The sequence below is a fragment of the Bufo bufo genome, chromosome 6 (genome assembly GCF_905171765.1).
Source record: "Bufo bufo chromosome 6, aBufBuf1.1, whole genome shotgun sequence".
NCBI classification, from domain to species: Eukaryota; Metazoa; Chordata; class Amphibia; order Anura; family Bufonidae; genus Bufo; species Bufo bufo.
The window spans coordinates 368,075,397-368,086,613 of record NC_053394.1 but is presented as its reverse complement, the minus strand read 5'-3'; the positions used below and the strand labels follow the sequence as shown (position 1 = coordinate 368,086,613).

General features: G+C 48.5%; 1 protein-coding gene across 1 annotated transcript; it reads right to left on the bottom strand.

Annotated features, from left to right (window-relative positions):
• Positions 1 to 901: 901 nt before the first annotated feature.
• LOC121003685 (L-xylulose reductase-like) lies at positions 902 to 10,681 on the bottom strand. Its single transcript, XM_040435554.1, has 8 exons — positions 10,528 to 10,681; positions 10,361 to 10,458; positions 4,455 to 4,609; positions 4,290 to 4,332; positions 4,114 to 4,213; positions 2,876 to 2,940; positions 2,272 to 2,389; positions 902 to 1,267 (listed from the first exon to the last, which is right to left on the bottom strand). The coding sequence occupies exons 1-8, from the start codon at positions 10,577 to 10,579 to the stop codon at positions 1,164 to 1,166; spliced, it is 735 nt and encodes a 244-aa protein (XP_040291488.1). The 5' UTR covers positions 10,580 to 10,681; the 3' UTR covers positions 902 to 1,163.
• Positions 10,682 to 11,217: the final 536 nt, after the last annotated feature.

Here is an 11,217-nt window from a genome sequence, read left to right as displayed (position 1 = left end):
ATTCGCTGGAGTTTCAGTGTCTTCTTAGGAGCTGTTCACACTGCATCTTTTGCAGGCCAGATTTGGTGCATTCATGCAGTCGAGGTTTATTGCTGCAACCGCATTAAAAAAAGGCATGTACTTGCTTGGTGCAGTTGCAGCTATAAACCACGGCTTCCAATTAAAAACAATGGAAGATGGTTTCCACCTGGCTTTTTGACACGGGATCTGCTTCAGATTCTGCCTGGAAAAGCTTCTGCAACAAAATCCGTAGCGTGTGCACGCACCCTCTGATGCTTTTTTTTTCTGCTACAGATTTTCTGCTGCAAAAAATCCGCTGCTAATCAGTCACGTGTGAACCCAGCCTAAAGGGGTTATTACATGGAAAATAGGTGATAAATGTATGAGCACTCGGGGCCCCACTGCTAGAACCCCCAACTAATCGCTAGAAATGAGACCCCAAGCCCCCTGTTCTGGATAATTTTGAATGAAGAGGTGGACATCCATGGGCACTGCTGCTCCATCTATGGGACTGACTTTGTGAGTCCCATAGATGCTCAAACACCACCAAATCCAAAACTCCTCCAGGGGTCAGGACCCCTTTTCTACTGATTCGTAGGGGTTCCAGCAGTGGGGACCCCAGTGATTGTACATTGAGTACCTAGGTGATAATTATTTTTTGAGGAATAACCCCTTTAAAAACCACCTGTTTCCCCTCCGTCCTCCTATCAAAAGGAGAGAAGATGGATGGTCTGTGGAGGCCATATTGTCCAGTCTCTGCTCGGAGACTCCATACTCCTCCAGTAATGATACAGTTAGGAGAGAAGGGACTATACATAATAAATCTAACCACGCCAGCCTGATCTTTCACTGATCCGTTCCTCCCTGAGGTAGAAATATACACAATTATCCAGGCCCTGGAGTGTTTCCAGTAATGGTTTATTGATCGGCTCATAAGGCAGGCAGGGCAGCGATCCGCTCGCTGATGCTACACATGAATGTTGTCCTGGCTATAATCACATTTCCTCTCGTCAGGACTAACAAATATATCCAGTAATGAGAGCCGCATTATGGCAGAATATCTTCTAGCTGCAGCATCCAGGATTCTTCTACAGCATAAGGGGCAGAAAGGGAGAAGGCACATGAGGAGTTTCTGCCAACCTGAGTAATCGGTTTTCTCTCGATCAGGTTACCAGGAATCCTCCATCCACAGGGAGGCAGGAGCCGGTGATCATGGTACTTTTATCACTGAGCAGGAAGAGAATGCTGTGAACCACCTCGTCCACCTCTGGAAGACAGTGAGGAACATGACATAAGCAGCCTGTAACACTTGACCATGCCGTCAATCCAAACACAGCCCAGATTTAATTAGTAATGGGAAACAGCTGGATGTGTACCAGCTTCTACAGTACATTTAAAGAGCATTTTCCATGTCATAAAGGGATGGCATACCACCATGATCATGTGGGTCTGACCACTGGGTCCCCTACCGATTCTGAGAATGAGGGATCCTTAATCACCTTTGTGCAAGGAAGAGACCACAGCAGGAACATTCAGTCTCAGGATCTCAAAAGGTTGGGCCTTCACCCAAGTGATGACATATCCTGGCAATGTGCTATCACTTTAGGAGATGGGAATAACCCTTTACACACAGAGATTTGGACAGAAATAGACAAGACAAAAGCTGAACTCTGCATTTTGAGAAATTAAGCATTGAACATGACAAACTCCTGAACTCCTCTTGAAGATCACCTGCTTTTATGCTGAGGTCCTCTGAGGATCTAAAGGTTATGGTAATTTTGCCTCCTCCAACCACTCCCTCTTACCTTTGTAAAATCTATATGACTTAATAGCAAATATGGAGAAACCCCTTTAGTTATGGGTCAAAAATGTTGAATGGGGATTTTCCAGCAGTTTTAATTGATGACCTGTTCGCCACCAACCAGTTGTTGAAGAGGACTCAGGCCCATTCAAGTGAACGAAAAGAACTGCAGTACTAGGTACAGCCAACCCCTCATGTACACAGCTGTACCGGGATAAACAAGGGGTCAGTGTCCTTCATTCTGCTGATTAGATGAGTACTCAGGGGTCAGGCACTCACCAATCATACTCTGAGGGCCATCAATAGAAAGTCCTCGAAAACCCCTTTAAAGAGAATGGGTCAGATGGATAAGTTGTCCTATTAACAGTAAATGAGGAGGTGCACCCACTGAATGCCCTTGGTAGCAAGTTACGGGCAATGTATATTATATGTAAGGTTTCTGAAAAAAAATTTCATCAAGGAGTACTTACCGGCAAAGCGACCTAACGGGATCCGATTCAGCATTGGGGCAGCTTTGTGAGCATCACTCCAGTTAGCACGTCCCATGTCAGTCATGACTACGGTGGGATTCACACAATTTACACGAATCTACAAACATATATTGTATAAGAGGAAGGGTCAACTGAATGTTCCCTGTATAAAGAACTTAAATGTTCACTTTCCTAGAGCTACCCCAACCAAGGACGTATCTAAGGACTGGTCTAAACACGCTGCTAGTAAAGATGAAGACCTTTATCTTAATGCGGAACCCTTTGCCATTGTAAGTATTAGAGAGTGCCTAAAGGTGGCCAAACTCATTAGATGGATGTCAGCCAAAGCCACCGATTTCAGCAGAACCGATCATCTAATGTGTAGGGACATATCCAAACGTGCGTTCAGCCAACAGCTTTATAGGGTGCATGGCCACATTTGGTTATTTTGCACATTCTTTGGTGGAATAGGTTCTGATGGCTCACTAACAAACATGGTGACTGACAATGCCAGATTTCTTGTGGAAGCCTGGAGGTGTCACGCAGAAGGTCTGGTATTAGTATGTGTGATCACATGAATTCAGTACTAAAAATGGATATTCACCTTTTTGGGTCCCAGTTCGAGAGCCATCGTCTTAGTTAACATGTCAAGAGCTCCTTTGGTGGCGCCTGTGGACTCCAAAGATGAAAAGTTATTTCTAAATGCATAGTTTTTAATAGAAAGTCTGAGACTGAGTTTCTTCCATCCTGATACGGCACTTCAGCTCCTTTATACTGAGGATCAGTGGTGGCCCTCACCAATTAGTAGGTGATGGTAAATCCTAGCAATGTGACTAAGTAGGACAATATGTTTTCACTAAGGAAACCTAGAAGACCCTCTGGTAGAGAAGAGGCACTAAATTCCCCCTCCCAACCTATGGGGAGAAGGAGGAGACTGTTGGAGAATGTGGAGCCCGCTCAGCAGTCATCAACACTGACACTTGTCATGTGTTCCTTTGACAATTTCTCTTAGAACAAGTTCAGGAGCCACAGAAATGGCTACACATGAACCATCTCAGAGCTTCTGATTGCTCAACGGGGTATTCTAGGGAACACAGGAGTAATTTAACGGGTGCAAATTCATGACTAACCTCTGTTAGTCAATTACAGTGGAACCTCTTTGAGACAACCGCCCAAAACGTCACTGAAAAATGGTCTATACAGAGATCTCTTTTCAAAGAAGCTGACCAGTGTTCACAGGAGATGATGTGGCTGGAAAACTGTCACATGTGGTCTCAATAAAGGGGTGGTTTTCTTAAGAGGTGATCTATGACGCAACGCGGGCTCGTACGCACTGAGGTGACGAGGGCTCAAAAGCACTGACGCCAGGCGGGCTCGAAAGCATTGACGCCAGGCGGGCTCGAAAGCACTGACACTTAGAGGGCTCGAAAGCACTGACACCAAGAGGGCTCGAAAGCACTGACGCCAGGAGGGCTAGAAAGCACTGACGCCAGGAGGGCTAGAAAGCACTGACGCCAGGCGGGCTAGAAAGCACTGACGCCAGGCGGGCTAGAAAGCACTGACGCCAGGCGGGCTAGAAAGCACTGACGCCAGGCGGGCTAGAAAGCACTGACATCCCACAGGTGATGCCTTTTGTACTATTCATCATAGCTGTAAAATATTCATAATTACATCATTATGGGACATGATGTCACTGAGACTTACAAGGTACATGCGACTGGCAGTGACCAGTGTGGACAACACCAAATATATTTCATAGATTTTATCTGTATATTACAGTTAGGGGAGTGGGGGGGTTCAACTCCAGAATACCCTGCTGCTCCTCTATACCTATGTACTTACAATAGACAGAGTGGTCCTGTAATGCGACTTGTGATGCCTGGCTGGACACATTGACGATTGCACCCCCAACTCCGCGCTTAATCATGTGACGGGCAACAATCTGGTGGGGATAGAGGGGGCATTTAGAATGGGGGCATGATTTCTCTGTAGTGTGCTAGACTATAGAGATGACTTACCTGTGACACCACGACAGCAGCTCTCACATTCACATCAAAGCTCCTAGAAAACAATAGTGTAAACGTAAGATGTGGGACGGGGTCATACTGAGTGCCACACACATGAGTGCCCCGCCACTAAGGCCAGTTAGATATTATGTATGTGTACACCAGATGAACACTTACCTGTCAAATGCTTCCTGTGTAACGTCAAGAAAGGGCTGCAGCAAAGCAACACCCGCGTTATTCACCAGAAGGTCCACTGCCCCGATATTACTCAGGGCGGCCTCTGTCGCTGACCAGTCCCCCAGGTCCACGCACACAGTCTCCACTCCTGGGCACTGCGGGGAATAGAGAGGATCTGATATATGACCAGCAGGACTGTAGTCAGGGATGGAGTGGGAGTCTGCCACCCATGGCCATCGCTGCAAGGCGCTGAGATCATGTTCTGATTAGTGTTGAGCGTGAATATTCGAATCGCGAATTTTAATCGCGAATATCGCCACTTCGAGAAATCGCAAATATTTTGAATATAATGCTATATATTCCTAATCACGAGTATGCTAATTGCAAATTTATCGACAATTTTTCGCAAATTTATTGCAAATATCGGCACTTAGCAACATCCCTAGCAACCAATAGGAAAGTTGCCTACACCTTAGTGTTGATCACGAATATTCTAATCGCATATTTTTATCGTGAATATATTACATTGCCGATTTTCACAATCAAGTGAATAATGAATGGAGATCACAAATTCTCGAATTTGTGAATTCATGGCGAATATTCGGCCGAAAATTTGCTAAATATCGCAAATTCGAAAATTGCCTATGCTGCTTATCACTAGTTCTGATATGAACAGTCACCTAAACGTGAAGGTAAGATAAGTCACCACCTGCAGAGGACTCTTGTGTGGTCGGTCCACCAGGATGGTCATGTTCTGTATATTTCTATAGGGGGCATGTACTGTATAACTCAGGACGTTATACCAGTAGTCATCTGCAGAGCCTCGTCTCGTTCTCCACCATGTGGTTGGTTCAGGTCTTCTGGAGCAGAGTTTCTTCATGTAGTACTACCATCTACTCATCAATCGTATACGCTGATCATACAGTATCAGACCAGTGTGTACCCCAAGACATGGCCTGTACCCCCTGCAGTACACAGGTTGATAGCATAGGATTTCCACTGTCAGGAGGTAGAGGTATTACCACAGGCTGTAGATCACTGATCTCCGACCTAGAGGAGGATAAATGGGGGCGAGCTCAGGTATAACATGTTCTGGGGTATAACATACCAGGCTCTAGAGGACAGCACAAGCCTGTAATCACCCCAATATATGAATATATAATACTTATCAGGCTGGCCTTTTATCTCTGGCCACTAGACTGTATGGGGGAGATTTATCAAACCGGCTTAGTTGCCCCAAGCCACCAATCAGATTCCACCTTTCATTTTTTCAGAGCTCCTTTAAAAAATGAAAGGTGGAATCTGATTGGTTGCTATGGACAACTAAGCCAGTTCTACTTTACACCAGTTTTGATACATCTCTCCCTATAGTTTAACGAGTAATTACCTCCTGGATCACTACAGAGCGGTATGTGATTCTGATTAGAACTCTAGCCTCTAGAGAGCAGTATGTGTAATTATCTCCCAGGCCCTCCAGAGGGCGGTATTCTACTTTCATTACTTCCAGGGTTCTTCAGAGGCCGGTATAAAACTTTCATTACCTCTGGGGTCCGCCAGACAGTGGTGTAACACTAACATTACCTCTGGGGCCTTCTAGAGCGCAGTATAATACTTTAATATCTTTGTGGTCCTCCAGAGGGTGGTATAATGCTGACATTACATCTGGGAACCTCTAGAGGGCAGTTTAATACTTTAAGACCCCTGGGGGCCTTCAGACAGCGATATAATGCTTTCATTACCTCTAAGGGCCTCCAGAGGGCAGGATAATACTTTAAAACCTCTGGGGTCATTCAGACAGCGATATAAGGCCTCATGCACACGACCGTGGTTGTGTTCCATTCCGCAAAATGGGGTTCTGTTGTTCCGTGATCCGTTTCCGTGCGAGGATCACCAGACATGAAGGAAAGTAAAAAAAAAGTCAAGTTTGCCATGCAAATGATAGGAAAAAAACGGACGCGGATGACAATCTTGTGTGCCTCCGCGTTTTTTCACGGTCCCATTGACTTGAATGGGTCCGCGAACCGTTTTCCGTGAAAAAAAAAATTGGACAGGTTATATTTTTTTGACGGACTGGAACCACGGATCACGGACGCGGATGACAAACGGTGCATTAGCCGAGTTTTCAACGGACCCATTGAAAGTCAATGGGTCCGCAGAAAATCACAAAAACGGACACGGAACACAACAACGGTCGTGTGCATGAGGCCTAATACTGACATTACCTCCGGGGCCCTCTACAGGACAGTATAATATAACTCCTCAGGTGCCGCACCCGCCTCCTGTATCTGTAAGAGGACCTTTCATGGGTCCATACTTTATTAACTAAGTAGCAGGACATGTAAAGCGGTGCCCAGGGATCTCCCTGCACTTACTATTATATCTGGGCGCCGCTCTGTTCGCCCACTGTGGCCCCCCATTACCGTCTCCCATGCTGTATGCTAATTACTACTATGGGAACACCAGGGAGGAGACATCAGTGAGAAGAAGTTGATTTTTATTTATTTTTTTTCTCCCTGGCTGTGACGCTCTACATGTCCTGCTACTTAGTTAATAATGTCCGGACCCATGAAAGGTCCTCTGGTTAATTATCATTGGTGGCACAGTGGCCACAGTCCCTACCCTCCTCCGCCCACTCTCTCCTCATTGGTGGCAGTGGCTGGCCGGCATCACAGTTGAAAGGAAGCAATGCTCTCCTTCCTTCCCGCTGTACGGCCGCGTGCTGTGTGTGATGTGCGCGTCGGGCACGCATGTGCCTGGCGTCTCCGTTCCTCTGTATTGCCGCGGCCCGGCAAACAATCTTCCAGGGCCCAGTCCTGGGCCGCGGCCTGGCGGTTTGGGACCGCTGCTCTAGAGGATGGTATAATACTATATTTACCTCTAGGAACCTCTAAAGGACGGTATAATACTACAGTTTTACCTCAAGGGACCTCTAGAGGGCAGTATAAGGCAACAGTTACATCTGGGGCCCTCTAGAGGACAGTATAACACGGCAGTTACCTCCAGGGCCCTCTAGAGGGCAGAATAACACTACAGTTACCTCCAGGGCAATCTAGAGGGCAATATAACACTACAGTTACCTCCAGGGCAATCTAGAGGGCAGTATAACATTACAGTTACCTCTAGAGGGCTGTATAATACTGTCATTACCTCCAGGGCCTCTAGAGGGCAGTATAACACTACAGTTACCTCCAGAGCTCTCTAGAGGGCGGTATAATGCTAGTTACCTCCAGGGCCCTCTAGAGGGCGGTATAACGCTACAGTTACCACCAGGGCCCTCTAGAGGGCAGTATAACACTACAGTTACCTCCAGGGCCCTCTAGAGGGCAGTGCAACACTACAGTTACCACCAGGGCCCTCTAGAGGGCAGTATAAAACTACAGTTACCTCCAGGGCCCTCTAGAGGGCAGTGCAACACTACAGTTACCTCCAGGGCCCTCTAGAGGGCGGTATAACACTACAGTTACCTCCAGGGCCCTCTAGAGGGCAGTGCAACACTACAGTTACCACCAGGGCCCTCTAGAGGGCAGTATAAAACTACAGTTACATCCAGGGCCCTCTAGAGGGCGGTATAACACTACAGTTACCTCCAGTGCCCTCTAGAGGGCAGTATAACACTACAGTTACCTCCAGGGCCCTCTAGAGGGCAGTATAACACTACAGTTACCTCCAGAGCCCTCTAGAGGGCAGTATAACACTACAGTTACATCCAGGGCCCTCTAGAGGGCAGTATAACACTACAGTTACCTCCAGGGCCCTCTAGAGGGCTGTATAACACTACAGTTACCTCCAGTGCCCTCTAGAAGGCAGTATAACACTACAGTTACCTCCAGGGCCCTCTAGAGGGCAGTATAACACTACAGTTACCTCCAGAGCCCTCTAGAGGGCAGTATAACACTACAGTTACCTCCAGGGCCCTCTAGAGGGCTGTATAACACTACAGTTACCTCCAGTGCCCTCTAGAAGGCAGTATAACACTACAGTTACCTCCAGGGCCCTCTAGAGGGCAGTATAACACTACAGTTACCTCCAGAGCCCTCTAGAGGGCAGTATAACACTACAGTTACATCCAGGGCCCTCTAGAGGGCAGTATAACACTACAGTTACCTCCAGGGCCCTCTAGAGGGCAGTATAACACTACAGTTACCTCCAGGGCCATCTAAAGGGCAGTATAACACTACAGTTACCTCCAGGGCCCTCTAGAGGGCAGTGCAACACTACAGTTACCTCCAGGGCCCTCTAGAGGGCGGTATAACACTACAGTTACCACCAGGGCCCTCTAGAGGGCAGTATAAAACTACAGTTACCTCCAGGGCCCTCTAGAGGGCAGTATAACACTATAGTTTCCACCAGGGCCCTCTAGAGGGCAGTATAACACTAGTTACATCCAGAGCCCTCTAGAGGGCAGTGCAACACTACAGTTACCTCCAGGGCCCTCTAGAGGGCAGTATAACACTACAGTTACCTCCAGTGCCCTCTAGAGGGCAGTATAACACTACAGTTACCTCCAGGGCCCTCTAGAGGGCAGTATAACACTAGTTACCTCCAGTGCCCTCTAGAGGGCAGTATAACACTACAGTTACCTCCAGGCCCCTCTAGAGGGCAGTATAACACTACAGTTACCTCCAGGGCCCTCTAGAGGGCAGTATAACACTACAGTTACCTCCAGGGCCCTCTAGAGGGCAGTATAACACTACAGTTACCTCCAGGGCCCTCTAGAGGGCAGTATAACACTACAGTTACCTCCAGGGCCCTCTAGAGGGCAGTATAACACTACAGTTACCTCCAGGGCCCTCTAGAGGGCAGTATAACACTACAGTTACCTCCAGGGCCCTCTAGAGGGCAGTGCAACACTACAGTTACCTCCAGGGCCCTCTAGAGGGCGGTATAACACTACAGTTACCACCAGGGCCCTCTAGAGGGCAGTATAAAACTACAGTTACCTCCAGGGCCCTCTAGAGGGCAGTATAACACTATAGTTTCCACCAGGGCCCTCTAGAGGGCAGTATAACACTAGTTACATCCAGAGCCCTCTAGAGGGCAGTGCAACACTACAGTTACCTCCAGGGCCCTCTAGAGGGCAGTATAACACTACAGTTACCTCCAGTGCCCTCTAGAGGGCAGTATAACACTACAGTTACCTCCAGGGCCCTCTAGAGGGCAGTATAACACTAGTTACCTCCAGTGCCCTCTAGAGGGCAGTATAACACTACAGTTACCTCCAGGGCCCTCTAGAGGGCAGTATAACACTACAGTTACCTCCAGAGGGCAGTATAACACTACAGTTACCTCCAGGGCCCTCTAGAGGGCAGTATAACATTACAGTTACCTCCAGGGCCCTCTAGAGGGCGGTATAACACTACAGTTACCTTCAGGGCCCTCTAGAGGGCAGTATAACACTACAGTTACCTTCAGGGCCCTCTAGAGGGCAGTATAACACTACAGTTACCTCCAGAGCCCTCTAGAGGGCAGTATAACACTACAGTTACATCCAGGGCCCTCTAGAGGGCAGTATAACACTACAGTTACCTCCAGGGCCCTCTAGAGGGCAGTATAACACTACAGTTACCTCCAGGGCCCTCTAGAGGGCAGTATAACATTACAGTTACATCCAGAGGGCAGTATAACACTACAGTTACCTCCAGTGCCCTCTAGAGGGCAGTATAACACTACAGTTACCTCCAGTGCCCTCTAGAGGGCAGTATAACACTACAGTTACCTCCAGGGCCCTCTAGAGGGCAGTATAACACTACAGTTACCTCCAGGGCCCTCTAGAGGGCAGTATAACACTACAGTTACCTCCAGTGCCCTCTAGAGGGCAGTGCAACACTACAGTTACCTCCAGGGCCCTCTAGAGGGCGGTATAACAATACAGTTACCTCCAGAGGGCAGTATAACACTACAGTTACCTCCAGGGCCAGGCTCTGCAGGTCTTCGGGGCTCCGGCTCACTGCGATCACCTCGGCTCCCGCCGCCCTCAGTGCCTTTGCTGTGCTCCGCCCGATCCCTGCAGAGAGAAGCCTCCGTCAGTCACCGGCACGGCGGCAATGTCAGCCCCTCCGGTCCCGGCACTCACCCTTCCCTGCCCCGGTGACCAGAGCTCGCTGCCCCGTGAAGCTGATCTCCATCCTGGCAGTGTGTGGAGGAGGAACTCGGGTGTTTATTAACTTCAGCAGCGGAAAATGTCAACTCTGCAAAAAAAAAAAAAAAAGAAGAAGGAGCAGGAAGCGGAGAGCAGCCCCCGGGCACAGCCGCCCCGCCCCCCGCACTGTGCGCTGCATTAACACTTTCAGGACCTTGGACAAGAATGCTGGGGTATTTCAGGCACTAGGACGAGCACAGTGACAGGACAGCGACAACAGCCGATTGGTCACAACACCTATGACAGAGACAGTCAATCCAGACTGACCAATCACAGCTAAAGGCGCCGATTTCAACTCCGATCTCCTCAGTTTTGTCCTCACTGTGACTGTGCTGAGGAGATGGAGAGTGTCTGCTATACATCCTCAGCAGCACACACCTAATGCTGAGGGGGAGATCGGAGCTGCAGCCCTGAGAAGAAAAGAGCTGAGGGTTAGCCTGCCCTTCCCCCTCAGCTGCAGAGTTAACCCCTTCAATCCCCCTCACACATCCATAGCCCTTCCTTAGTGCTCCCTGATGTTTGGGGGGCTGTGCCTGCCCTCCCCTCTTAAACTAGGGCTACACAACGACAATAAGTCGCGCAACACACAGGGCACAACTACACTGCGACATTTTGTCGCACGAC

Excerpts from the sequence above, each read along its gene's own strand:
- LOC121003685 (XM_040435554.1), bottom strand. The coding sequence starts at position 10,579 with ATGGAGATCAGCTTCACGGGGCAGCGAGCTCTGGTCACCGGGGCAGGG. Across the intron at positions 10,459-10,527 it reads GGTCACCGGGGCAGGGAAGG|GGATCGGGCGGAGCACAGCA; the intron begins GTGAGTGCCGGG and ends TTCTCTCTGCAG. Across the intron at positions 1,268-2,271 it reads CCCGTTAGGTCGCTTTGCCG|AGGTGGACGAGGTGGTTCAC; the intron begins GTAAGTACTCCT and ends ACTGTCTTCCAG.